The sequence below is a fragment of the Tachypleus tridentatus genome, chromosome 2, assembly GCF_004210375.1.
Source record: "Tachypleus tridentatus isolate NWPU-2018 chromosome 2, ASM421037v1, whole genome shotgun sequence".
NCBI lineage: Eukaryota > Metazoa > Arthropoda > Merostomata > Xiphosura > Limulidae > Tachypleus > Tachypleus tridentatus.
The window spans coordinates 144,842,033-144,867,225 of NC_134826.1; the positions used below are offsets into that span (position 1 = coordinate 144,842,033).

Sequence of the window (25,193 nt, forward strand, 5' to 3'; positions counted from 1 at the left end):
AATGTTTTTTAAATAAACAGAATTTTGAATTGAAAACCGTCTTTTTTTATTTTATGTCTTAAGTTTGAACGTTTCGTGCGTTTATATCACTACATATACGCCGCTGGGATGTTAGTAATTTTACGGAGTTACGACGCTAAACATCGGAGTTCGATTCCTCCTAGTGGACACAACACATATCCCGATGTGACTTTGCTCAAAAACAAATATTGTTACGAAGATCAGCTGTGTTATAGTTCACACTAGTTTGTGTTTGCGGACCCAGTTTGTGTTGCTATGAAATGACACAGTGTTTATCTTAATATACGACACAAATGTACGCTTCATCTGTTTTAACTAAAATTCCAGTAATTAACTGAATACCGTTTGTTTGTTTCAAAGCAAAGCCACGTGAGGCTATCTGCGGTGTCACCACTCGGGATCGAACCTCAGATATTAGCGTTGTAAGTTCGTAGATAAACTATGTTTAACTGGGAGACACCTGCATGGTGTATACTGATTTGTTTACAGTATTTATGTTCTACTTTACTTAATATTATCGAGCAGATGTAAAAATTACCAGGGCGTGATTTGTCAATTAATGTTCTGGGTTAAAATACCAAGGTACTGGGTTTCGCACTCAATTCTTACTAGTGATCGCACTATAAAATGGCATTGAATCTTCTCTTAGGTTAAGACACTCGACTCGTGATCTGAGAGTTGCGGGTTCGAATCCCCATCACACCAAACATACTCACCCTTTTAGCGGTGAGGGCATTATAATGTGTCAGTTGGTACCACTATTCGTTGGTAAAAAGTAGTCCAAGAGTTGGCGGTGGGTGGTGATGAATAGCTACCTTCCCTCTAGCTTTACACTGCTAAATTAGGCACGGCTAGCGCCGATAGTCTTCGTGCAGTTTTGCGCAAATTTCAAAATCACAAACAGATTTATCAGTATATGTATCAGTATGAGTCTATATTGTGCCTTCTTTGTGTCGTATCGTATTGTTATTTTGCTATAAGTAATTACATGTATAAAAACGTTTAATTTACGTCATGCATATTTTGCTTTGAAGTTTTAAAAAATAGAGATGAGATATTCTTTGTGTTAAGAGATATCTCCCCTAAAGATATTAATGTTTCACTTTGGGCTTTATTTTAGGTTGTTTCTGGGCTGTTACGCTGGTATTCTGTTGTTGGGTACAATAATAGACGTATACAGTATCCTTTGGGCCACCAGAAAAGTTTCTACTGTCTTCAAGCCTGAAGGTTTGTGGTTCCTTATAAACGGTTATTCACTAGATTTTGCTGAATTTAAGAATGACTTTCAAAATTAACACGACATAAAATACTAAAAAGCTAAGGAGAGAAATATAAATACACACGTTTTCTTACCTGAGAATTATTCTAACAAGTATGTAGTTTACAGCAATATTAGTTACAGGGTATTTATATCAATTAAAATGCATCTATTTCAGTTATAGGATATTTGTATCAGAAGTAGAAAATCTTTATGGGTTACAGGCTATATATAGATATCAATTACAAGATATCTGTATCAGTTACAACGTATGTATATCAGTTATAACCTAAATTTATAAATTACACCATATCTATGTCAGTTATAAGGTATCTGTATAAATTATAACATGGTATCTATATCAGTTATAACGTATCTGTAAAAGTTACATGGTATCTATATCAGTTATAACGTATCTGTAAAAGTTACACGGTATCTATATCAGTTATAATGTATATGTATGTTACACGGTATTTGTGTTAGTTACAACGTATCTATATCAGTTATAATGTATAAGTACACGGTATCTTTGTCAGTTATACAAATTTAAACAACCGTACTGCATTACACTATGTAACAAAATTTTTACTTTTACTTGTTCCTGGGCAGAAAGTGTTATTTCCCAGTTGCTTATGCCTAAAGTAAATGAAAAAGACCTATTTATCTCTTCAAACTTTGCTTTTGTGACCTGGGTAATTAAGTATTCAAATTTACCCATTTTCCAGGACATTCCAGGTAGATTCAGTGCTGAGTTGCTGATAGAGAATTTTCTTGAATTTACAAGAACTTTCTAGAATCTTGTAGAACTTACAAGAACTTTCTAGAATGTTGTAGAACTTGCGAGAATTTTCAAGAACGTTTCAGAATTTTCTAGAACTTTCCATAGTAATATATAAACAGGGGCTCACCACTCACCACTTCAGTTTAGTTCTAGCTGCCTAAGTAAACACATAGAACTATCTGACTTTGTCAGAGATAGCATTAAGAAGCTGCAAGCATTCTCCAGACACATTCTGTAATGTATGTGGCCAATTTATCAAGACAAGAGCGAGAATGTACCCTATGACAGTATCTACTAAAATGTGTGAAGCCTACAAGGCATATTTCGGTATGTCTGTCGGGGATTAAGACAAACCTTGGACTCCTCATTTTACCTGTGAGCACTGCATAAACACTCTAGAAGGTAAGACAGACAATTTCTGCTTGTTTGAATAGTAATATTTTTTATTATACAAAGTTTAGACCTTTTAAAATTTAAATATCTTTTTATTTATGTTTTTGATTTCCAATAGTATAGAAAAAATATCACATATAAAATATTTTACATGAGCCTCTTACACATTAGTTGTGGATGAAATAAGTTTATTCTTCATAATAATTTTATTTTGTTCCTTTGCAGGATGGTACAGAGAGAAAAAGAGAGCCATGAAATTTGTATTTGGCGTGAACCCACTGACCTCTCAAGCAATTGCTACTTCTGCGTGGTGGACCCTTCCAAACGTTGGACTGGCAAAAATTAATCTGCTATCATGTATCCAGACTTTCCATCATCCATCACCACAGTGTCACGCTGCCCTGAGCTCCCTGTACCCACTCAGCCAGAGAGAAAGCAGCCATCCTCAGAAGAGAGCAGCAAATCAGAAGAGGAGGTAGACATTGAAGATCCAGATTACAATTTCAGAGGTGCAGCTGGTGAAAGAAACCCATACTACCCCAACCAAAGAGACCTCAATGACTTGATCAGAGATCTTGATCTAACAAAGTCGAATGCCATGACTTTATTTGGTGGCTGATACGTGAAAGTGATTTAGATTACAGTCGCAAATCTCGAACAACTATTCACTTCTAAACATTTTTGTATAACTTTAGTATAAATACATGTAAATCTTGATACATATGTTATTTTATTCAGACCTTATGTGAATGAAAATGTGTAAATTTGCCCGTTTTTACATATAAAATTGGTTAATTTCTAAATTTCATTATCCAGGTCACAAAAACAAAGTTTGAATGGAATAATGGCCATTTTCTGTACTTTTACAACACAAGCAATTAAGAAATAACACATACTATTCAAGAACGAAATCTGTGTTTTACAGTGTTGTTTATATTATAAACTCTTCAAGAACTATTGTTGAAACTTTACTAAACCTAAAGTATTGTTTTTATTAGCCACAAGATTATAAACTCTTCACGAACTATTGTTGAAACTTTACTAAACATAAAGTATTGCTTTTATTAGTCATAAGATTATAAAGTTATTAAACTGCTCATGAACTTCAAGTATGAACAGACTTTCCCCTAACTAATCGAAGAATTATGTTGCGCTCCGGTTACTACAAGGATAAATTATCTCTAAACAAAGATTACTTCATTTGGAACTGAGTATTATAGAAATAACAACAAAAGAAACTACAAACAGGGTCTGGAACGTTAAGTGATATAGTTTTGAAAGTCAAAGTTTAAACATAAGTTGTTTTCTAATATCTTACTCGATATAACCAAAGGAAGAAAACAGTGTTATTGAAGTTAGTTTTATGGCAAAGGTTTGGAGCTGGAGAACCGTAGAATTCTACTCTGTTTAAATGTAGTTAATTATTAAGAGTTTCTTTATACTCTTTGATAATTTATCTTATTGCATTCAAGGTTTGCCAGTTCAACTACTGAAGAGTTGTTCTGTTTATTCTAACACCAAGAAGTTATTTGAAACACGATCTTCAGGCCACATGATGTCTGTCGTAAGTGGGATGAAGGTTCTAGCCATCCTCTGGGTGATTCTGGGTCACACGGGTTTCCGCAACCATTTGTTCTTGATGAGTAAGTTAATTTCCCAATTTTGTGGATCGGTTGCTGAAAAAAAAAAAAGAGTTAAAGGTTATGTTTTTGTATTTATTGATCTGTTGCTGTAAAAAGGTTAAAGGTCATGTTTTTGTACGTATATGGATTGGTTGCTGTAATAAAGGTTATAGGCCATGTTTGTGTTTGCATGCTCGTGGATTGGTTGCTATAAAAGTTTGCACGAATGTGGATTGATTACGGAGTGAAGAGTTATAGATTATATTTGTGAGTCTGTTGTTATAGAAAATGTTCTATGACAAAGGTTAAACACTACGTTTTTGTTTGTATGTCTGTGGATCGGTTTCTGTAACAGAGGTTATATGTCATGTTTGTCAATGGTTTGCTATAAAAAGATTGAAGTCTACGTTTGTGTTTGCATGTCTGTGGTTCGGCTGCTGTTGACAAAGTTTAAAAGCTGTGTTTATGTTTGTATGTCTGTGGGTCGGCTGCTGTTGACAGAATGTTGACAATGTAAATCAACGCCAGTGAACCTTCTTCTCTTCTTTAGGGTCAAGTTGTTTAAAAAGATCCCGAGTTTTGATATTATGTTTCTTGAGTATTTTAACAACAATAGTTTAACATGATTCAGTTAAACCCTATCCAACCTGACATAAATTCTAACTTTTATCTTCCTAATCATAAATAAAAAAGATAAAGAAAACGGACTGCTTATGAACTTGGTCATCCTAACGAGAAGATCTGAAGGAAAGATTAGGTGTTTCATTGATAAAGACCAATGTGGTTCTTTCAGAACACTGAAACGTTCAGTTCTTATTTACGTCACATATTTTCGCTCCCCGTCGCGCCAAACATGCTCGCCCTTTCAGTCGTGGGGGCGTTATAATGTTACGGTCAATCCCACTATTCGTTGGTAAAAGAATAGCCCAAGAGTTGGCGGTGGGTGGTGATGACTAGCTGCCTTCCCTCTAGTTTTACACTGTTAAAATAGGGACGGCTAGCACAGATAGCCCTCGAGTAGCTTTGTGCGAATTCAAAAACAAACAAACAAACAAACAAAAACATATTTTCGCGCTGTGACCCCATGGATACACAAAGTTACGAGATGGCAAGTTACATTAGCCATCATTAATATTGTATTTATTGATTTAAGGGAAAGTTGCCAGTTAACGTCACCTTCCATCAACTCTCGTCCAAACGAGTAGACTGATTTGACTGTTGCACTTATAACGCACACGTGGAAGTTGTATATTTTTGGCGGGGACTAGATGGAAACCATGGAAGTAGAATTAGATACTTCATTCGTACCAATCGTGAAGATGTATTACTTACTATTCCACTGTCATTCTCTTAACGGTAATAGAATATTATAAGCTGAAAAATATTAACAGTTTTGTTCCTTATGAAGCTTTCTAAACAACACAACTGTCTGTTTGATGTTAAGACTTGACCTGAGGGAATGACTGAAGTGTGGTGTTTAAAGTAAGTGTTTAATGTCATCGGGATGTTTATAAGGCTGTGTTTAAAGAACTTTCATACAATGTGATCTTGTACAAATAATCTCTCATGGAACAACTCAAGAAAAATAGTTGAATACAATTTTTGTTTGCGTTACATGTTATTTAAAAGCTGGGTTTTATTTTTTAAGATTATTTTATTAAGAATTAGTGACTTTTTAGCACTGTCCACCACTTTGGCCAAACATGCAACTGGTTTTTTATTTATTGAAAATTCAGCTTAAATTATAAGACTGTGAAGGTGCAACTGGGGTTGTCAACGTTCAGTATGAGACTGTGAATGTCCAACTGGGGTTGTCAACGTTCAGTATGAGACTGTGAATGTCCAACTGGGGTTGTCAACGCTCCGTATGAGACTGTGAATGTGCAACTGGGGTTGTCAACGTTCAGTATGAGACTGTGAATGTGCAACTGGGGTTGTCAACACTCAGTATGAGACTGTGAAGGTGCAACTGGGGTTGTCAACGCTCCGTATGAGACTGTGAAGGTGCAACTGGTATTGTCAACGTTCAGTATGAGACTGTGAATGTGCAACTGGGGTTGTCAACGCTCCGTATGAGACTGTGAATGTGCAACTGGGGTTGTCAACGCTCCGTATGAGACTGTGAATGTGCAACTGGGGTTGTCAACGCTCAGTATGAGACTGTGAATGTGCAACTGGGGTTGTCAATGCTCCGTATAAGACTGTGAAGGTGCAACTGGTATTGTCAACGTTCAGTATGAGACTGTGAATGTGCAACTGGGGTTGCCAACGCTCCGTATGAGACTGTGAATGTGCAACTGGGGTTGTCAACGCTCCGTATGAGACTGTGAATGTGCAACTGGGGTTGTCAACACTCAGTATGAGACTGTGAAGGTGCAACTGGGGTTGTCAACGCTCCGTATGAGACTGTGAAGGTGCAACTGGTATTGTCAACGTTCAGTATGAGACTGTGAATGTGCAACTGGGGTTGTCAACGCTCCGTATGAGACTGTGAATGTGCAACTGGGGTTGTCAACGCTCCGTATGAGACTGTGAATGTGCAACTGGGGTTGTCAACGCTCAGTATGAGACTGTGAATGTGCAACTGGGGTTGTCAACGTTCAGTATGAGACTGTGAATGTGCAACTGGGGTTGTCAACACTCAGTATGAGACTGTGAAGGTGCAACTGGGGTTGTCAACGTTCAGCTTTAACTTGTTAAATAAGAAGTGCCTTATCAACACGCACTAGTCGCAACGTAACCCTCTAGCTCACTTGTCAGACCGTGCGCCCGACGCATGAGAAATCCAGAGTTCGATTCCTTCTCTCAAAAAGCGCAAATTTTAACTTATCTTACAGTACTTTTCTATATCCCAGCTTACTTGTCTCGTTTAGCAGATGAATATGGACGATATAGAAAGAAGTGACGACCGTCTACTGGGTGTATATTAAACACTGCGTGGTGTTTCTAACATAAAATCTAAGAACTCTGTAGATAGGACGTGATATTACCTACCTATGAGTGACAATTTCGGCTGATTATATTCTCAGCCAATGAATACATTAAGCCTACTCACTGTTTTGAAATAATTACGTGTAAGCAGACGACATTTTGACAGCCAATATATTATTGTATTCTTAAGTGAAGAAAAACTGAATGACGTTTATTACATTTAGTACTCGTACTATAAAGGTTACTATTAGCCGTACTTAGTCTCCAGTTTGGGTTACATACACTTGGTACTTGAGTCGTTTTGGACAATGAGTAAGTGCAGGAAACTTGTCTTTTTCCTGGAACTATTTCCAGAAAAGCGAGAAAGATTTGTAGACGTATTAATTTTAAATCATTTTTGCGACGGAATAGCATCAGGATATGAATAACTAAATGTTTGTTCACTTAAGCAAATATACTTGTTTTACAGAGAAATTGTAAAATAGTTTCGGTTAACAACATCTTGTTAGGTTCATCTTGTCAACCGGTTTTGTTACTTTCACACATACACACAGAGCTGTGCTTGTGTGTGTTTGTCTGATAGCAAAGTCACATTAGGCTATCTGCTGAGCCCACCAAGGGGAGTCGAACCCCTGATTTTGGTGTTGTAAATCAGTAGACTTACAGCTGTATTAGCGGGGGACTACACACAGAGGAACCACCCCATCATCTGTGGCATAACATTTAATTTTATGCGAAAGTAACCTAACTTTGAACTCCAATCGGTGTATTATCAGTAAGTTTAAGGACTTACAACGATTAAATGCGGGGTTTGATTCCCCGCGGTGAATAGCGTACAGATAACCCACGACGTAACTTCGCATTTTAAAAACAGCGACGAGACCTCCCACCCTCTCACCTGCTAGTCCTCACTTCAGAAACCTCCCACCCTCTCAACTATTAGTCCTTACTTCAGAAATCTCTCATCTGTTAGTCCTTACTTCAGAACTACACGTGGTGTTTCCAAAATCAATATACCTGTTCTCTGCTGACCCCCCCCAAGTGGTACCAGGGGCGTAGATCCTGGGGGGATGGGATATATATCCCCCCTTCATTTTAGGGTGAGGGTATGGTGCATACAATCATCCCCCCTACAGTTTGGTATGTTGAATTGTTTTATTGCATCACAGGCCTACAAATTGTGTGTCTGTTCTTGTGATTCTCGTGTTCTTACCAATCGAATTACACAATTAGGCTTAGATGTAGGCTTTTACAGTAGCCGAAATGTACATCTTTAATATAGGCGTGCTTCTGAGCTTTTCGATCTAAGTTATAGTTCGTAACTACGTAAGTACCACTCAGTAGGCCTAAGTATACATCCAAGTATCTTGGCAACAAGATTACTCTGTGACTGCATGTTTACAGCTTTCAGGTTCACGTAATCAGAGATTACCAATTTGCAAATTGAACAGTCCACATAAGGGGTTGCAAAAATCATATCCCCCCCATCGGGTTTAAAAAATCCACGCCCCTGAGTGGTACAACAACATGTCTGCAGGTTTACAACACCAGAAATCGGGTTTAAATAACGTGGAAAGCAGAGACAGTCCATTGAATACCTTTGTGCTCAACTACAAACAAAAGTTCTGACGATAAGCTAACACTAAGAGCACTAAAAATTAATTCCCTGTGTTCTTTCTGACTTTTCCAGACCGTCTCTACACTATTAAAGACCATGCTGTGGATATAACAAAACAGATTCTATTCAACGGAAGCATAAATGTCGACACATTTTTTTGTATAACGTAAGTATGTATTCACGATTGATGGTTTTATAGACTTACTCGGTACGAACGTGGAACACAAACACAATAAATCGTATTTTGATGACGTAACAGTTGTTTTATAGCAGAGACATGCAGCTCGTAATTTTGGTGTTGATTGTTTTCGTATAAGGATACTTAACAAAGACCAGCAACTCGATATGAATATTGAAATAAAATCCAAAATGTGTCACACTGGATGTTTAGAGTCGATACCTTATTTTAGAACAAGTATTTTGTAACGCATTTTTGTTGTTTATGGAGTACTGTAAGACTTGAGGTTTTAATACACCTGAGTTTTAAACAGGAACTTTGGACTTAAATACACTTGTGCACCTAAAGGTTTCTGAAACAATTTGGATAAATTTACGTATTTATAGCGTGTTGTAAGAATTGAATGTTTATTAAACAGATGTGTTTAAAGTCTCATTTTGCAATAATAAAAAATAAAACTTTGTTGGCGTATTACAGGCACCATTAAGTAAAACGTGATATGCTACAGGTGGCGCTCTAGTCATCGTAGTTATCAGGAATGAACTATCAAAAAGGTTTGTTTGTTTGTTTTGAGTTTCGCGCAAAGCTACTCGAGGGCTATCTGCGCTAGCCGTTCCTAATTTAGCAGTGTAAGACTAGAGGAATGGCAGCTAGTCATCACCCACCGCCAACTCTTGGGCTACTCTTTTACCAACGAATAATGGAATTGACCGTCACATTATAACGCCCCCACGGCTGAAAGGTCGAGCATGTTTGGTGTGACGGAGATTCGAACCCGCGACCCTCGGATCAAAAAGGCCGAAACTAAATATACTACAATGAATATCTGTAATATACACGTTATCTGATACCAAAATAGTGTTTACTGTTGTTTGGTAAAGGATTATATTGAAATATTGTGGTAATATGAATTTGTTACTTTTGAAAATTGACTATAGCACGAGGAAAGATTAAATGGTGTAGAAAATAAACCCCTAGCATTTTTGAAAAGAAAACCTGTTAAACTCAGTAGCTATGTTTCAGTTCCGCTTGTTATAACTCATCCGATTTCAGTTTATTTCTTGGGACTACTGGTGTTTAACCGAAAAAATTGAAGGATCGATATATGAAGTAAGCGCATTACAAGTGTTCTGTTGTGTAAAGTTTGTGCTTACAAATAGTTTCATTTTATAAAATAGAAATGTGGACAGATTTCTCGTTCACTTGTTTGTTTGTGTTGAATTTCGCGCAGAGCTACTCGAAGGCTATCTGCGTTAGCCGTCCTTAATGAGGCCTGGCATGGCCTAGCGCGTTAAGGCGTGCGCTTCGTAATCTGAGGGTCGCGGGTTCGCGCCCGAGTCGCGCCAAACATGCTCGCCCTCCCAGCCGTGGGGGCGTTATAATGTGACAGTCAATCCCACTATTCGTTGGTAAAAGAGTAGCCCAAGAATTGGCGGTGGGTGGTGATGACTAGCTGCCTTCCCTCTAGTCTTACACTGCTAAATTAGGGACGGCTAGCACAGAGAGTCCTCGAGTAGCTTTGTGCGAAATTCCAAAAAACAAACAAACAAACCGTCCTTAATTTAGCAGTGTAAGACTAGAAGGATAGCAGCTAGTCATCACCACCCACCGCAAACTCTTGGGCTACTCTTTTACCAACGAATAGTGGGATTGAACAGAACATTATAACGCCCCCATGGCTGAAAGGGAGAGCATAATTTGTTAGATGGGGGATTCGAACCCGGGGACACTCAGAATGCGGGGGTTAAATACCCTTAACCCTTGTGGTTCACATATGAATGTCTTCGTGATTTGTTTCTTATCATAGTTTGAAACATATATATATGTGTGTGTGTATATTTTCTCTAGCGGTTTTCTCACGGTGCACACAGTATGGACATGGACTGAGGGATCGTACACACATTTCAGTGTTCCTCTGTACATTCTGGTAAGATATTTCAGGTAAGTTACTAGAACGTAAACCACTTCCTGTACATGTGTTTGTTTTATTTTTAGAATATCACGCAACGATACACTAGGGCTAATTACGCTACCCGTTTCTAATTTAGCAGTGCAAGACTAGAGGGAAGGCAGCTAGTCATCACCACCCACCGCCAACTCTTGGGTTACTCTTTTACCAACGAATAGGGGGATTGATCGTGACATAATAGCACCCCCACGGCTGAAAGGCCGAGTATGCTTGGAGTGACGGGGATTCAAAACCGCTTCTCTCAGATTAGGATTAGATCCATCTGGCGATACCGGATTTACCTTGAATATTTTGCTGTTTAATTTCTTACCTTCGATACTACATTTAAATAAATATATAAAACTTACACTTTATACGGGATTGCAATTTTGAACATGAACAACGCCTCGAGCGTATGTGGGTGAAGGGATGAGGTCAGAAATCCCTAAATTTTCAACATGAACAACGCCTTGGGCGTATGTGGGTGAAAGGAACATGTCAGAAACCTCTAAATTTTCAACATGAACAACGCCTTGGGCGTATGTGGGTGAAGGGATCAGGCCAGAAACCTCTAAATTTTCAACATGAACAACGCCTCGGGCGTATGTGGGTGAAGGGATCAGGTCAGAAACCCCTAAATTTTCAACATGAACAACGCCTTGGGCGTATGTGGGTGAAGGGAACATGTCAGAAACCTCTAAATTTTCAACATGAACAACGCCTCGGGCGTATGTGGGTGAAGGGATCAGGTCAGAAACCTTTAAATTTTTAAGTACGCATCAAAAGGAAGGCTGTCAGTAAGGTACACCCAACGCCACCAGGGCTTTGTCAGGCTTCTTGTGTCGGATAAAAGATTTGACTGTCACTTCTATGTCGCACCCATGGCAGAAAGTGCAAATATTTTTTGGCGACATGGTGTTTCGAACCATACTTAACACGAGTTCAGAAAAACTATTAAAATTTATTTGCAATTAATACTCAATTGCAAACGGAATAGACAACTTCGATCTATGTCATCGATATGAGGAACACTTAAGAAAATCTCGTAATTTGAGTTTCGTGTTGAGTGATATCAATAAAAAATACAAAACTTCGTGAATTTTGACCAATTTTTATATTTACAATTTTTTTTTTCAGATTTGAATATATTAAGTATTTTACCCTAACGTGGTTTCTTACGTTCAACAAAAATGATAAATGATGCTGTTAGGTTTGGTTTTGGTTTGAATTTCGCGCAAAGCTACACGAGGGCTATCTGCGCTAGACGTCCCTAACTTAGCAGTGTAAGACTAAAGGGAAAGCAGCTAGTTATCACCACCCACCGCCAACTCTTGGGCTACTCTTTTATCAACGAATAGTGGGATTGATCGTGACATTATAAAGCACCCACGTTATCAGTTCCAAATAAGGAATGACTATAGCCGAGCCATGGATCTTTGACCTGTCCACTTAGTTCATGTATAGCATAAGTGTTTCGCGAACTGAAAATTATAACAGCAGTATCTGAATGTTTAACACAGAACATGCTCACTTGTTTTACAGGTTGGTGAATGTTTAACACAGAACATGCTCACTTGTTTTACAGGTTGGTGAATGTTTAACACAGAACATGTTCACTTGTTTTACAGGTTGGTGAATGTTTAACACAGAACTTGTTCACTTGTTTTACAAATTGGTGAATGTTTAACACAGAATATGCTCACTTGTTTTACAAGTTGGTGAATGTTTAACACAGAACATGCTCACTTGTTTTACAGGTTGGTGACACCTTTGACCCTTCTTTTACTGTTAACGTTTCTCATGCCACTGATTGGTTCGGGACCTTTGTGGTCAGAAACCATAACCCCTGTTGTGGACAAGTGCCGACAGTATTGGTGGACTAATCTGCTCTTTGTTCAAAACCTAGTGAAACCGGTGCAGGTAAGCTATATAACTCTCATTACTTTATCATCCCTAGTGAAACCGGTGCAGGTAAGCTGTATAACACTCATTACTTTATCATCCCTAGTGAAACCGGTGCAGGTAAGCTGTATAACTCTCATTACTTTATCATCCTTAGTGAAACCAGTGCAGGTAAGCTATATAACTCTCATTACTCTATCATCCTTAGTGAAACCAGTGCAGGTAAGCTGTATAACTCTCATTACTTTATCATCCCTAGTGAAACCAGTGCAGGTAAGTTCTATAACTCTCATTACTTTATCATCCCTAGTGAAACCGGTGCAGGTAAGTTGTATAACTCTCATTACTTTATTATCTCTAGTAAAACCAGTGCAGGTAAGCTGTATAACTCTCATTACTTTATCATCCATAGGGAAACCAGTGCAGGTAAGTTCCATGATTCTCGTTACTTCACTGTCACGAGTGAAACCGGTGCAGGTAAGCTCCATGATTCTCATTACTTCACTATACTTAGTGAAACCAGTGCAGGTAAGCTGTATAACTCTCATTACTTTATCATCCCTAGTGAAACCAGTGCAGGTAAGCTGCATCACTCTCATTACTTCACTATCGTTTCTTACCGACAATAATCGTGATTTCAGTGTGAATCCAATGTTTGAAGCTCGTTTCTCACGGACAGTTTCTATATTTTCAGTGTCATTCCCATACGTGGTATATTGCATGTGACTTTCAGTTCCATGTGCTAGCGGTGGCAGTGTTTCTACCGTTACTATGGTAAGTTCTCGCAGTGTTTCTACCGTTACTATGGTAAGTTCTCGCAGTGTTTCTACCGTTACTATGGTAAGTTCTTAGCTTCTTATACATTATACCTGGTAGATTTTGCCTCATTCACTCAGCGTAAAGTAACAAAAAATTAAATCAAAAACGCTTCGGAAGTTTGTGTAAAAATTCTTCAATTGGTTTTGATATATTACATTTAGTAACTTCTACATAGAGATCTGTACAAGAGAGTTTGAAGACAAAACTCAAGTAAAGGTCTGAGAAAATGGCCTCAAACAGAACGAACACAGTGTTCAAAATATTTTGAGTATTAAAAATTTGTTTTCAGGTCACTTTGATATGTGAGCATCATTCGCTCGATGTCTCTGTTCTGAGGGTATTTTAAAAGGTTATTTGTATGTATACATGTGTATAAAGGCTATTTTTACATGTAGATTAACACAAGCTGATGAAGCAACACCATAAACCGAGCGTTTTTCCTATCCTTCAGCTGATTCAAAAATATAAATAAATTAGATTTTGTTGTTGTTGTTGGTTTGGTTTATTTGTTTGAATTTCGCGCAAAGCTACACGAGGGTTATGTGCACTAGCCGTCCCTAATTTTGCAGTGTAAGACTAGAGGGAAGACTAGTCATTGCCACCTGCTGCCAAATCTTGGGCTACTCTTTTACCAACGAAGAGTGGGATTGACCGTCACATTATAACGCCCCCACGGCTGAAAGGGCAAGTATGTTTTGTGTAACAGGGATTCGAATCCACGACGCTCGTATTTCGAGTCGAGTGCCTTAACCACCTGGCCATGCCGGGGCCTCTAGAGGAGGATAGAGTTAGTATGTGGAGACACAACTGATCCTTTTCTGTTGTATGAAAAAATAATAATTTATGGGCTTACTATAAAAGTTGGTAAAATATTTTCGGTGTAGAAATGTACTTTTAACAATGAATCAGCTTATCTTTCCACTAATATTTATTTAAAAATCGTTTTATAACAATAATATTATTTAGATTAAATATTTAGAAACATAAAATCCGTAATTTAGTCTTTGTTTTTAGTGTATAAATTTGAAACATAAAATTAACTTTTATTTTTGTTCGGTTTCTTAAAACACAATGCAGGAAACCGGTTCTTGGTCTTGCAATTATACTTACCTTTGCAATAGTTTCTGTGGCGTCATCTATATTCATAACCTGGTACTATCAGTTCCCTCCTACACTTTTATGGCCAGTAATTCACAAAAGGTAGGTTTTACATTTGTTTTCACACTCTATTTATTTATACTACGTATTTACTGTCATAATACATTGTTTTACAAGACTTGAAATGTTTATATAGCTGCAGATCTTTCTTATAAAAACTACATTCTAATTATTAATGTAATCAGATTTTAAATAAATAATTTCTGCTGTTTAAAGCTCTATGTGATTAGACAAATACCACCAAGTACGTTTTCATTATAAATTGTTTGTGATGCTTTAAGTAAATGTCTGACTCTAACTGGAGTTTATTAACGCTTTGTTTATTTAATGTTTTCTTTTTAAAGTATTAGGGAGTATTGAATTACTTATCTAAATTACAGCCAAGTGTTAAAACCGAGAGATAACTTATGGTTTGACTTTAATAATGTGATGAAAAATATGTAATATATCGATTTAGAACAGGGGTGTGCAACATTTTTCGTCGGTGGGCCATATAACCAACTTCATCAATCAAGCGGGGCCACTTAAAAAACAAGCTTATTCGTGTACATGCACAATAAATTAAAAAAAATTCTCAAAATGCAAGCAATAATATTTTATATTTTTGCATGAGTGATCATTTTAGTGCGACACTTGAAATTTAGAGTCCTTGCAGAGCTTGTCAATATCAGCTTTGACAGAAGTGGTTGCCACTCTTAACTGACTGGTCAAATGTTCATCAGTCAGCTGACTTCTACATTTGGTTTTGATGAGCTTCATTTTGGAGAAAAATTGCTCACAGCAGTAGGTGCTACCAAAAAGGGAGGCAATTCTTTGTGCATGACGGGACAAATTGGGAAACTTTTCACGTACACAGAGTTTGTAAAAGTCTAGCAAACTGTTTTCAGAGAATTTCCTTTTAGTGTCCATGTCAGCCTGCAGTTCAATGAGTTCCATTTGGCAATCATCAGGACTGTCTTCCACTGCCAAATCAAAAGGTTGAGCGAACAATTTCAATCTAATTTCAGTTTGTCTGAAATCTGGAAATCTGTTTGCAAACTCATCACGCAGCTTTTGTACACTGGTTCCATATTTGGTGCAATCCAGATTAGGAAATTCCAGTTTCCTGGTTGCAAGACATGTAAAATGGGTCAATATGGCTCTTCTCAACTGAACCTGGAAAAGTTGCAATTTCTTCTCAAAAGCACAAATATGCTCAAACAACTTATTCACAAGTTGACTTTTCCTTGTAGTTTTAAGTTTAAATCAGACAGATGCTGTGTAATGTCTGTGAGGAATGCTAAGTCATTCAGCCAGTTCTCATTGCTCAAGAAGTCCACATTCTGACGTTTGCTCTCCATGAAGAACTTAATCTCCTCTCGCAGATTCCAGAATCTCTTCAAAGTAGCAACTCTACTAAGCCAACGTACAGCAGAGAAGTACAAAACATCTGAATACTCACTGTCCAGCTCATCTAAAAAAGTTTTAAATTGTCGATGATTTAATCCTCGTGTTCGAATATAATTTACGCATTGGACGACATTTTTCATGACTTCTGCAAAATCCAGAACTTTGGTGCACAAGCTCTCTTGGTGAATAATGCAATGGCTTACAACTACGTCTTGTGCTCCAATTGCAGTTAGAAATTTCTTGGTGAATCCATTTGTCCTACCTGTCATGGAAGGAGCACCATCTGTTGTAACACCACATAATTTATAAGGATTCAGTTCAAACTTTTCTACAACCTTAAGCACTTGTTCACAAATATCCTGTCCTGTGGTTGTGGAGGAAAGGCTTGCCATATCTAAAACTCTTCGAAAACATCAAAGCCTGCAGTAACAGCTCTGATGAAAATGACAAGTTGGGATGTGTCATTGATATCAGTGCTTTCATCCAAAGCCAGACTGAAAGCTTCACACGAATTCAATCTCTATTTCAAAGTTTTTAGATGTCCTCTGAAAGATCTTTTGTCCTGCGTGAGACAGTAAAGCGGAAAAGGCTAGTTTGCTCCACCAAATATTTTTTATCTGGACATGCATATTCTGTGAATATTGTTAAACAATTTTTAATAAATTCTCCATCACTGAAAGGCTTTCCCTTTTCTGCCATACATTCACAAAGCTTAAAACTCAGTTTTGTCACCAGTTCTGAATTTTTCTTGAAAGTGGTAAAAACACCTTGTTGCTTTTCAATGGATGTTTTTAAATGTTCAATTTTGTCCTTTCGTGCCTGACCAACAATTTCATCAAACTGGGAGGAGTGCTTAGTTGCGTAATGTCGCTTAATATTGTACTCTTTCATGACTGCAATTGTAGTTTGACAGACGAGGCAGACAACACCTTGATTATGTGGGACAACAAGATATTTTGTGCACCATTCACTGTTGAATAACCTTCCTCATCATCAATTTTTCGTTTCTTAACTGCTGACATTTTACTAGCCCTGAAATCAAAACAAAAATTATTCTCACGAAAATAGCAAAGTAGAAAAAAACATAGAATTTATTTACACATGGAACCTCTTATGGACAGAAACACATGTTTCTAAATTGGCATCCGATCATAGCCTTCCGGTACTTAAATTAATTGAGAATAGCAAAATACAGTGTGACCTCGCCTATTCGCGGTTCGCCATTCGCGGCCCCGCATATTCGCGGGTTATGCGCGAACTGCGTTTTGTAGGTCACAGAGACTGAAAGGGCTTTTCGAGGAGATTTCTTTTGTATTTACTCAATCAAGCCGTTTTTATCAATTGTCGTCTTCACCAAACAAGATTGGACTGCTATTGGCTGACTGCCTCAGCTTCTCCAACAATGCAAACGGCAAAGCACAGCCCGGTAACGCACGGTACAATTTAGTGAAATACATAACAGTATGCAATATTGCTACATTATTACTGCATCAATGAGTATAAGTATCATTAGTGTTTGGGAAGCATTTCATATAGTATATAATCGCATACATATACGTTTTAAAACTGCATCCAATATTCGCGGTTTTCGCTATTCGCGGGAGGGTAAAGAACGTAACCCCGCGAATAACGAGGTCACACTGTACATAGAATCAGATGCATCTGAAAGCAAAAATTTTAATAAATTCAGTAAAGTCACAACAATATGCTAAATAATAATCAATTTACCTTCAATCTCTTGTAGTAACTGTAAAAGGTAATAAAATTTTCACCAATAATGAATGACGGACAGCAGAGGTTAGGGAAAATTGTCGCCAGCGGGCGAAGGCGAGGTTCAGGACATGACGTTGAGTCGTAGACAATAGTGCTAGTGCACGTCACCTATTCATGCCCTAAGGAGGCCGACCAATCGAATTCGGCCTGCTCCTCTCTAGCAAAGATAATTTTAGAAGTTTGTCGAGTCGAAGCCTGGGAATCCCGTAGGATCGATGCTTTTAAAAATATTCCATTTGCGTTGGATTACAGATCAGGCCACATGGTTAGATTACAACAACTAGGGCCACACTAAATGGCTTGGCGGGCCGGGTTGTGGCCCGTGGGCCGCCTGTTGCACACCCCTGATTTAGAAGGACAGATAAGTAACTTATGACAAAGACAGTAATTATATAAAACATACATAAGTTTCTATGGTTTTATTAAGAAGTAGTTTGATTGTAGGGTTACCACTGTTACCATTGTTTTGACTTACTAACACATTAAATGTCCTGGTAAAAACTTATGATGATCCAGGGTTGCGACTAGTACAAAAATAATAAACATGATTAAATATATAAATGAAGAGTTGTAATTAAGAAATACTGAACCATCAAGTGTACTCTAATACATAGCGTATTAAATTGTCATATATATCATCGTCATGACGATAAACCTACTTGAAAGAAAAATGTATCTCAGGACGGCTGGTATTTGTGTTAACGCTTACTAACAAAGCAGAGGACAACGTTTCGACCTTCTTAGGTCATCTTCAGGTTATACTCCTGAGATACAGTTCTTTCAGATCAGCGTGACCACATCGTGTTTCTGAGGTTCCTTGGTATTGAGATTTATTCTCACAAAAAATAAAATAGAAACGTTCTCTGCACCTTGAAGCTGTGGGTGCGTTATAAGAATGACGGTTAGAATCGGCTGTTCAAACAGACATAGTAGTCTCACAGTTGGCGGTGGGTACTATTGACAAGTTGTCTTTTTTCTAGTCCGTCAGTTAAAAATTTATTCATCGCTGTTTGCGAGTAGTTCTTGTTTCACTTTGCGGGAAGTTCTGAAACAAATTAACAAATAAATAGTTGGTTCACACTCTATTTGGTTTGTTTGGAATTTTGCGCAAAGCTACACGAGGGCTATCTGCGCTAGCCATCCTTAATTTAACAGTATGAGACTAGAGGAAAGGCAAAACTAACCATCAACACCCGTTGGTAGAAGAGTAGCCCAAGAGTTGGCGGTGGGTAGTGATGGTCCCTAATTTAGCAGTGTAAGACTAGAGGGAAGGCAGCTAGTCATCACCACCAACCGCCAACTCTTGAGCTACTCTTTTAGTAACGAATAGTGGGATTGACTGTCTCATTATAACGACCTCACGGCTGAAAGGGCGAGCATGTTTGGTGCGACAGGGATTCGAACCCGCGACCCTAAGATTACGAGTCGAATGCCATGCTGGGCCTCTACTTTGTTTGAGAAATTCTTAATAACACCCTGAAGTATATTCTTAATAAACCCTAGTGTGTTATATCAGTCGAGGTGTTGTTATAATTTGCTATAAGTATCAGACCTTCGTAGCTAAGCTGTAAGTACGGACCAACAAATTACATGAAAAATTTAATATTATCTTATATCCAGTTGTTTAGTATTTGTTTTTGAATTACAGATATTTGTTTCGGATTCCAGATAAACCTAAATGTTAACCATCCTTTTTTTTTTAACCCCCAGAGAACTGTGGGATATGCTGTCGAAATTATACTACCAACCGCATCACCACCTGTCAACCTACTGCGTGGGTCTCGTGGCTGGATACATCCTAATAAGGAAAAGACATCTCAATCTTTCTTTGGTAATGTTTTACATCGGTTATATTTTGCAAAAAAAAAAAAAAAATATTGAAGTCGAGTCTAAAAATAATAATGACTTGAATTTCGCCTAAAGCTACACGAGGGCTATCTGTGCTAGCCGTCCCTAATTTAGTAGTGTAAGACTAGAGGAATGTCAGCTAGTCATCACCCACCGCCAACTCTTGGGCTACTCTTTTACCAACGAACAGTGGGAGTGATCGTAACATTATAACGCCCCCACGGCTGAAAGGGCGAGCATGTTTGGTGTGACGGGGATTCGAACCCGCGACTCTCAGATTATGAGGCGAGCGCCTTAGCCACCTGGCCATGCCGGGCCAATGATAATAAAGCTAATGTACTTTGTCTGTGCAATAAAAATGTTAAATATAAGTATTGAAACAATTAGGCCTAAATGTTTTAAATAAATTTCATAGCATCTACAAGGGCAGTCCAGTACAACTGGAGTTCAACCTATAGAGTAAGGTCGGAACAATGTACCCTGTATCCTTGTACTAGTAATACTTATGACGTAGTTATCAGATGAAATTTGTAAATTAAAGGTCTGGAATAGATAATAAATGTAGGATAAAGCTGCTGTTTTATCAGATATTGTACTAAATGTAGGATAAAGTTGATGTTTTATCAGATATTGTACTACATGTAGGATAAAGCTGCTGTTTTGTCAGATATTGTACTAAATGTAGGATAAAGCTGCTGTTTTTATCAGATATTGTACTACATATAGGATAAAGCTGCTGTTATTTTATCAGATATTGTACTAAATGTAGGATAAAGCTGCTGTTTTGTCAGATATTGTACTAAATGTAGGATAAAGCTGCTGTTTTTATCAGATATTGTACTACATGTAGGATAAAGCTGCTGTTTTGTCAGATATTGTACTAAATGTAGGATAAAGCTGCTGTTTTTATCAGATATTGTAGTACATATAGGATAAAGCTGCTGTTATTTTATCAGATATTGTACTAAATGTAGGATAAAGCTGCTGTTTTGTCAGATATTGTACTAAATGTAGGATAAAGCTGCTGTTTTTATCAGATATTGTACTACATGTAGGATAAAGCTGCTGTTTTATCAGATATTGTACTAGATGTAGGATAAAGCTGCTGTTTTTATCAGATATTGTACTAAATGTAGGATAAAGCTGCTGTTTTATCAGATATTGTACTAAATGTAGGATAAAGCTGCTGTTTTATCACATATTGTACTAAATGTAGGATAAAGCTGCTGTTTTATCAGATATTGTACTAAATGTAGGATAAAGCTGCTGTTTTTATCAGATATTGTACTAAATGTAGGATAAAGCTGCTGTTTTTATCAGATATTGTACTACATGTAGGATAAAGCTGCTGTTATTTTATCAGATATTGTACTAAATGTAGGATAAAGCTGCTGTTTTTATCAGATATTGTACTACATGTAGGATAAAGCTGCTGTTATTTTATCAGATATTGTACTAAATGTAGGATAAAGCTGCTGTTATTTTATCAGATATTGTACTAAATGTAGGATAAAGCTGCTGTTTTATCAGATATTGTACTAAATGTAGGATAAAGTTGATGTTTTATCAGATATTGTACTACATGTAGGATAAAGCTGCTGTTTTGTCAGATATTGTACTAAATGTAGGATAAAGCTGCTGTTTTTATCAGATATTGTACTACATGTAGGATAAAGCTGCTGTTATTTTATCAGATATTGTACTAAATGTAGGATAAAGCTGCTGTTATTTTATCAGATATTGTACTAAATGTAGGATAAAGCTGCTGTTTTTATCAGATATTGTACTAAATGTAGGATAAAGCTGCTGTTTTATCAGATATTGTACTAAATGTAGGATAAAGCTGCTGTTTTTATCAGATATTGTACTAAATGTAGGATAAAGCTGCTGTTTTATCAGATATTGTACTAAATGTAGGATAAAGCTGCTGTTTTTTATCAGATATTGTACTAAATGTAGGATAAAGCTGCTGTTTTATCAGATATTGTACTAAATGTAGGATAAAGCTGCTGTTTTATCAGATATTGTACTAAATGTAGGATAAAGCTGCTGTTTTATCAGATATTGTACTAAATGTAGGATAAAGTTGCTGTTTTATCAGATATTGTACTAAATGTAGGATAAAGCTGCTGTTTTATCAGATATTGTACTAAATGTAGGATAAAGCTGCTGTTTTGTCATACATTGTACTAAATGTAGGATAAAGCTGCTGTTTTGTCATACATTGTACTAAATGTAGGATAAAGCTGCTGTTTTATCAGATATTGTACTAAATGTAGGATAAAGCTGCTGTTTTATCAGATATTGTACTAAATGTACGATAAAGCTGCTGTTTTATCAAATATTGCACTAAATGTAGGATAAAGCTGTTATTTTATCAGATATTGTACTAAAAGTAGAATAGAGCTGCTGTTTTATCAGATATTGTACTAAATGTAGGCGGGCCTGGCATGGCCAAGCGCGTAAGGCGTGCGACTCGTAATCTGAGGATCGTGGGTTCGCGCTCGCGTCGCGCTAAACATGCTCGCCTTCCCAGCCGTGGGGGCGTATAATGTGACTGTCTATCCCACTATTCGTTGGTAAAAGAGTAGCTCAAGAGTTGGCGGTGGGTGGTGATGACTAGCTGCCTTCCCTCTAGTCTTACACTGCTACATTAGGGACGGCTAGCGCAGATAGCCCTCGAGTAGCTATGTGTGAAATTAAAAAAAACAAAACAAAATCAAACAAGCCTTCTAGTCTTACACTGGTAAATTAGGGACGGCTAGCACAGATAGCTCTCGAGTAGCTTTGTGCGAATTTCAAAAACAAACAAACAAACAAAAACAAAACAAACTCAATAAAACAGTGTGTAGTTTGCATATATTACGTTCATTCTAAAGATTCGCGAATTATTATTTAACTGTAATCATTCATTGATTATTTATTTGTACAAGTTTGAATTTAAGCTAGAAATGCATGCGTTAAAATATTTTAAGTTGGAAATGTCATTTCCAGCCAGTTCAAATAGCAGGATGGACGCTAGCCGCCTGTTCGAACATGATCAGTTTATATGGAGTCTACAACTGGAGCCGAGGTGTGGGTGATAGTCAGACAGTAGGGCTGTTGTACTCTGGTTTACATCGAACGTTGTGGGCGGCTGGTATTGCTTGGATTCTTGTAGCCTGTATCAGTGGAAAAGGAGGTAAGTCCATTATGGAAATACACTATTATTGCAACGGCAGTAAATATTCCAAGTAATATAAGTCACTATAATTATTATATATTCCCAGGTTTTCAAAGTAACTGGTAGTTAATCCAGTAGTGTACTACCCTATAAAGTACTTGAAATGAGAATTCATTAAGATGGTTTGTTTCACTCGAAAAGCTTTAAACGAAATGTCATGTCATCCAATCTTTATCACTGGATGGTGGAAATTATATAAGGTAGCAACGAAGATCATTTTTATAATCAAAGGGATGGAAGGAAAAGGATAGACAGAAGGATAGTTCAGTTCCAAAAAGAAACTATCTCCAGATAGGCGTAAACAGGGTAATTAATAGCATTGTTTACCAACTTGACCTTGGTGAAGTCCGAGGGGAGATAGTTCTACAACAGTCCTAAACCAGCATTATAGGCTTAAGCACTTCAATTCCTGAGGTAAATGTAGTTGTTGAAAGCGAAGAACAATCATTTCCTTGACGTCACGTAAATGTATTTTAGAACAGTGTTTGGTTACTTTGTTATTAGGGTATTTATGCTGTGCCCACGCGGGAATCGAAACCCGAATTTTAATGTTAAAAGCTCTCAGAAGTCCTGTTGCTCCACTGGTGTTCATAGTTTATTCTTATTTATGCCAGTTTTAATATAAACAAAGTGTTCATATTTTATTATTTTTATGTCTGTTTTAAGATAAGTAAAGTTTTCATAATTTATTCTTGTTTATGCCTCTTTTAAGATAAATAAAGTGTTCATATTTTATTATTTTTATGCATGTTTTAAGATAAATAAAGTGTTCATAGTTTATTCTTATTATGCCTGTTTTAAGATAAACAAAGTTTTCATATTTTATTATTTTTTATGTCTGTTTTATGATAAATAAAGTTTTCATAGTTTATTCTTATTTATGCCTGTTTTAAGATAAATAAAGTGTTAATATTTTATTACTTTTATGCATGTTTTAAGACAAACAAAGTGTTCATATTTTATTATTATTTATGCTTGTTTTAATATAAACAAAGTGTTCATATTTTATTATTATTTATGCTTGTTTTAAGATGAACAAAGTGTTCATGTTTTATTCTTTTTATATTTATTTTAAGATGAACAAAGTGTTCATATTTTATTATTTTTATGCTTCTTTTAAGATGAACAAAGTGTTCATATTTTATTATTATTTATACCTGTTTTAAGATAAACAAAGTGTTCATATTTTATTATTGTTTATGTTTGTTTTAAGATGAACAAAGTGTTCATATTTTATTATTTATATGCTTGTTTTAAGATGAACAAAGTTTTCATATTTTATTCTTATTTATGCCTGTTTTAAGATAAATAAAGTTTTCATATTTTATTCTCATTTATGCTTGTTTTAAGCTGAACAAAGTGTTCATATTTTATTATTATTTATGCTTGTTTTAAGACAAATAAAGTGTTCATATTTTATTATTATTTATGCCTGTTTTAAGATAAAGTGTTCATATTATTTTATTATTTATGCTTGTTTTAAGATAAAGTGTTCATATTCTATTATTATTTATGCCTGTTTTAAGATAAAGTGTTCATATTCTATTATTATTCATGCTTGTTTTCAGATAAACAAAGTGTTCATATTCTATTATTATTTATGTTTATTTTAAGATAAACAAAGTGTTCATATTTTATTATTTTTTATGCTTGTTTTAAGACAAACAAAGTGTTCATATTTTATTATTATTTATGCTTGTTTTAAGATAAAGTGTTCATATTCTATTATTATTTATGCTTGTTTTAAGATAAACAAAGTGTTCATATTTTGTTATTATTTATGCTTGTTTTAAGATAAAGTGTTCATATTCTATTATTATTTATGCTTGTTTTAAGATAAACAAAGTGTTCATATTCTATTATTATTTATGCTTGTTTTAAGATAAACAAAGTGTTCATATTTTGTTATTATTTATGCTTGTTTTAAGATAAAGTGTTCATATTCTATTATTATTTATGCTTGTTTTAAGATAAACAAAGTGTTCATATTTTGTTATTATTTATGCTTGTTTTAAGATAAACAAAGTGTTCATATTCTATTATTATTTATGCCTGTTTTAAGATAAAGTGTTCATATTCTATTATTATTCATGCTTGTTTTCAGATAAACAAAGTGTTCATATTCTATTATTATTTATGTTTATTTTAAGATAAACAAAGTGTTCATATTTTATTATTTTTTATGCTTGTTTTAAGACAAACAAAGTGTTCATATTTTATTATTATTTATGCTTGTTTTAAGATAAACAAAGTGTGCATATTCTATTATTATTTATGCTTGTTTTCAGATAAACAAAGTGTTCATATTCTATTGTTATTTATGCTTGTTTT

At 36.1% G+C, this 25,193-nt stretch overlaps 2 protein-coding genes across 11 annotated transcripts in view; one reads left to right on the plus strand and one right to left on the minus strand.

The window, feature by feature from the left end:
• Window positions 1-25,193, minus strand: part of LOC143245294 (glucose transporter type 1-like) — a 582,725-nt gene that overhangs the window by 120,997 nt on the left and 436,535 nt on the right. The gene's annotated exons all lie outside the window — the stretch shown is intronic.
• The window catches only part of LOC143245290 (nose resistant to fluoxetine protein 6-like), a 61,875-nt gene that overhangs the window by 15,660 nt on the left and 21,022 nt on the right, over window positions 1-25,193 (plus strand). For all 5 annotated transcript variants that reach the window (XM_076491461.1, XM_076491462.1, XM_076491465.1 and 2 more), the window contains exons 6-14: window positions 1,142-1,248; window positions 3,926-4,096; window positions 8,697-8,790; window positions 10,651-10,743; window positions 12,508-12,670; window positions 13,347-13,426; window positions 14,549-14,671; window positions 19,502-19,622; window positions 22,634-22,820. In XM_076491461.1, the coding sequence (XP_076347576.1) occupies window positions 1,142-1,248; window positions 3,926-4,096; window positions 8,697-8,790; window positions 10,651-10,743; window positions 12,508-12,670; window positions 13,347-13,426; window positions 14,549-14,671; window positions 19,502-19,622; window positions 22,634-22,820 (1,139 nt within the window). The remainder of the gene's footprint in view (window positions 1-1,141; window positions 1,249-3,925; window positions 4,097-8,696; window positions 8,791-10,650; window positions 10,744-12,507; window positions 12,671-13,346; window positions 13,427-14,548; window positions 14,672-19,501; window positions 19,623-22,633; window positions 22,821-25,193) is intronic.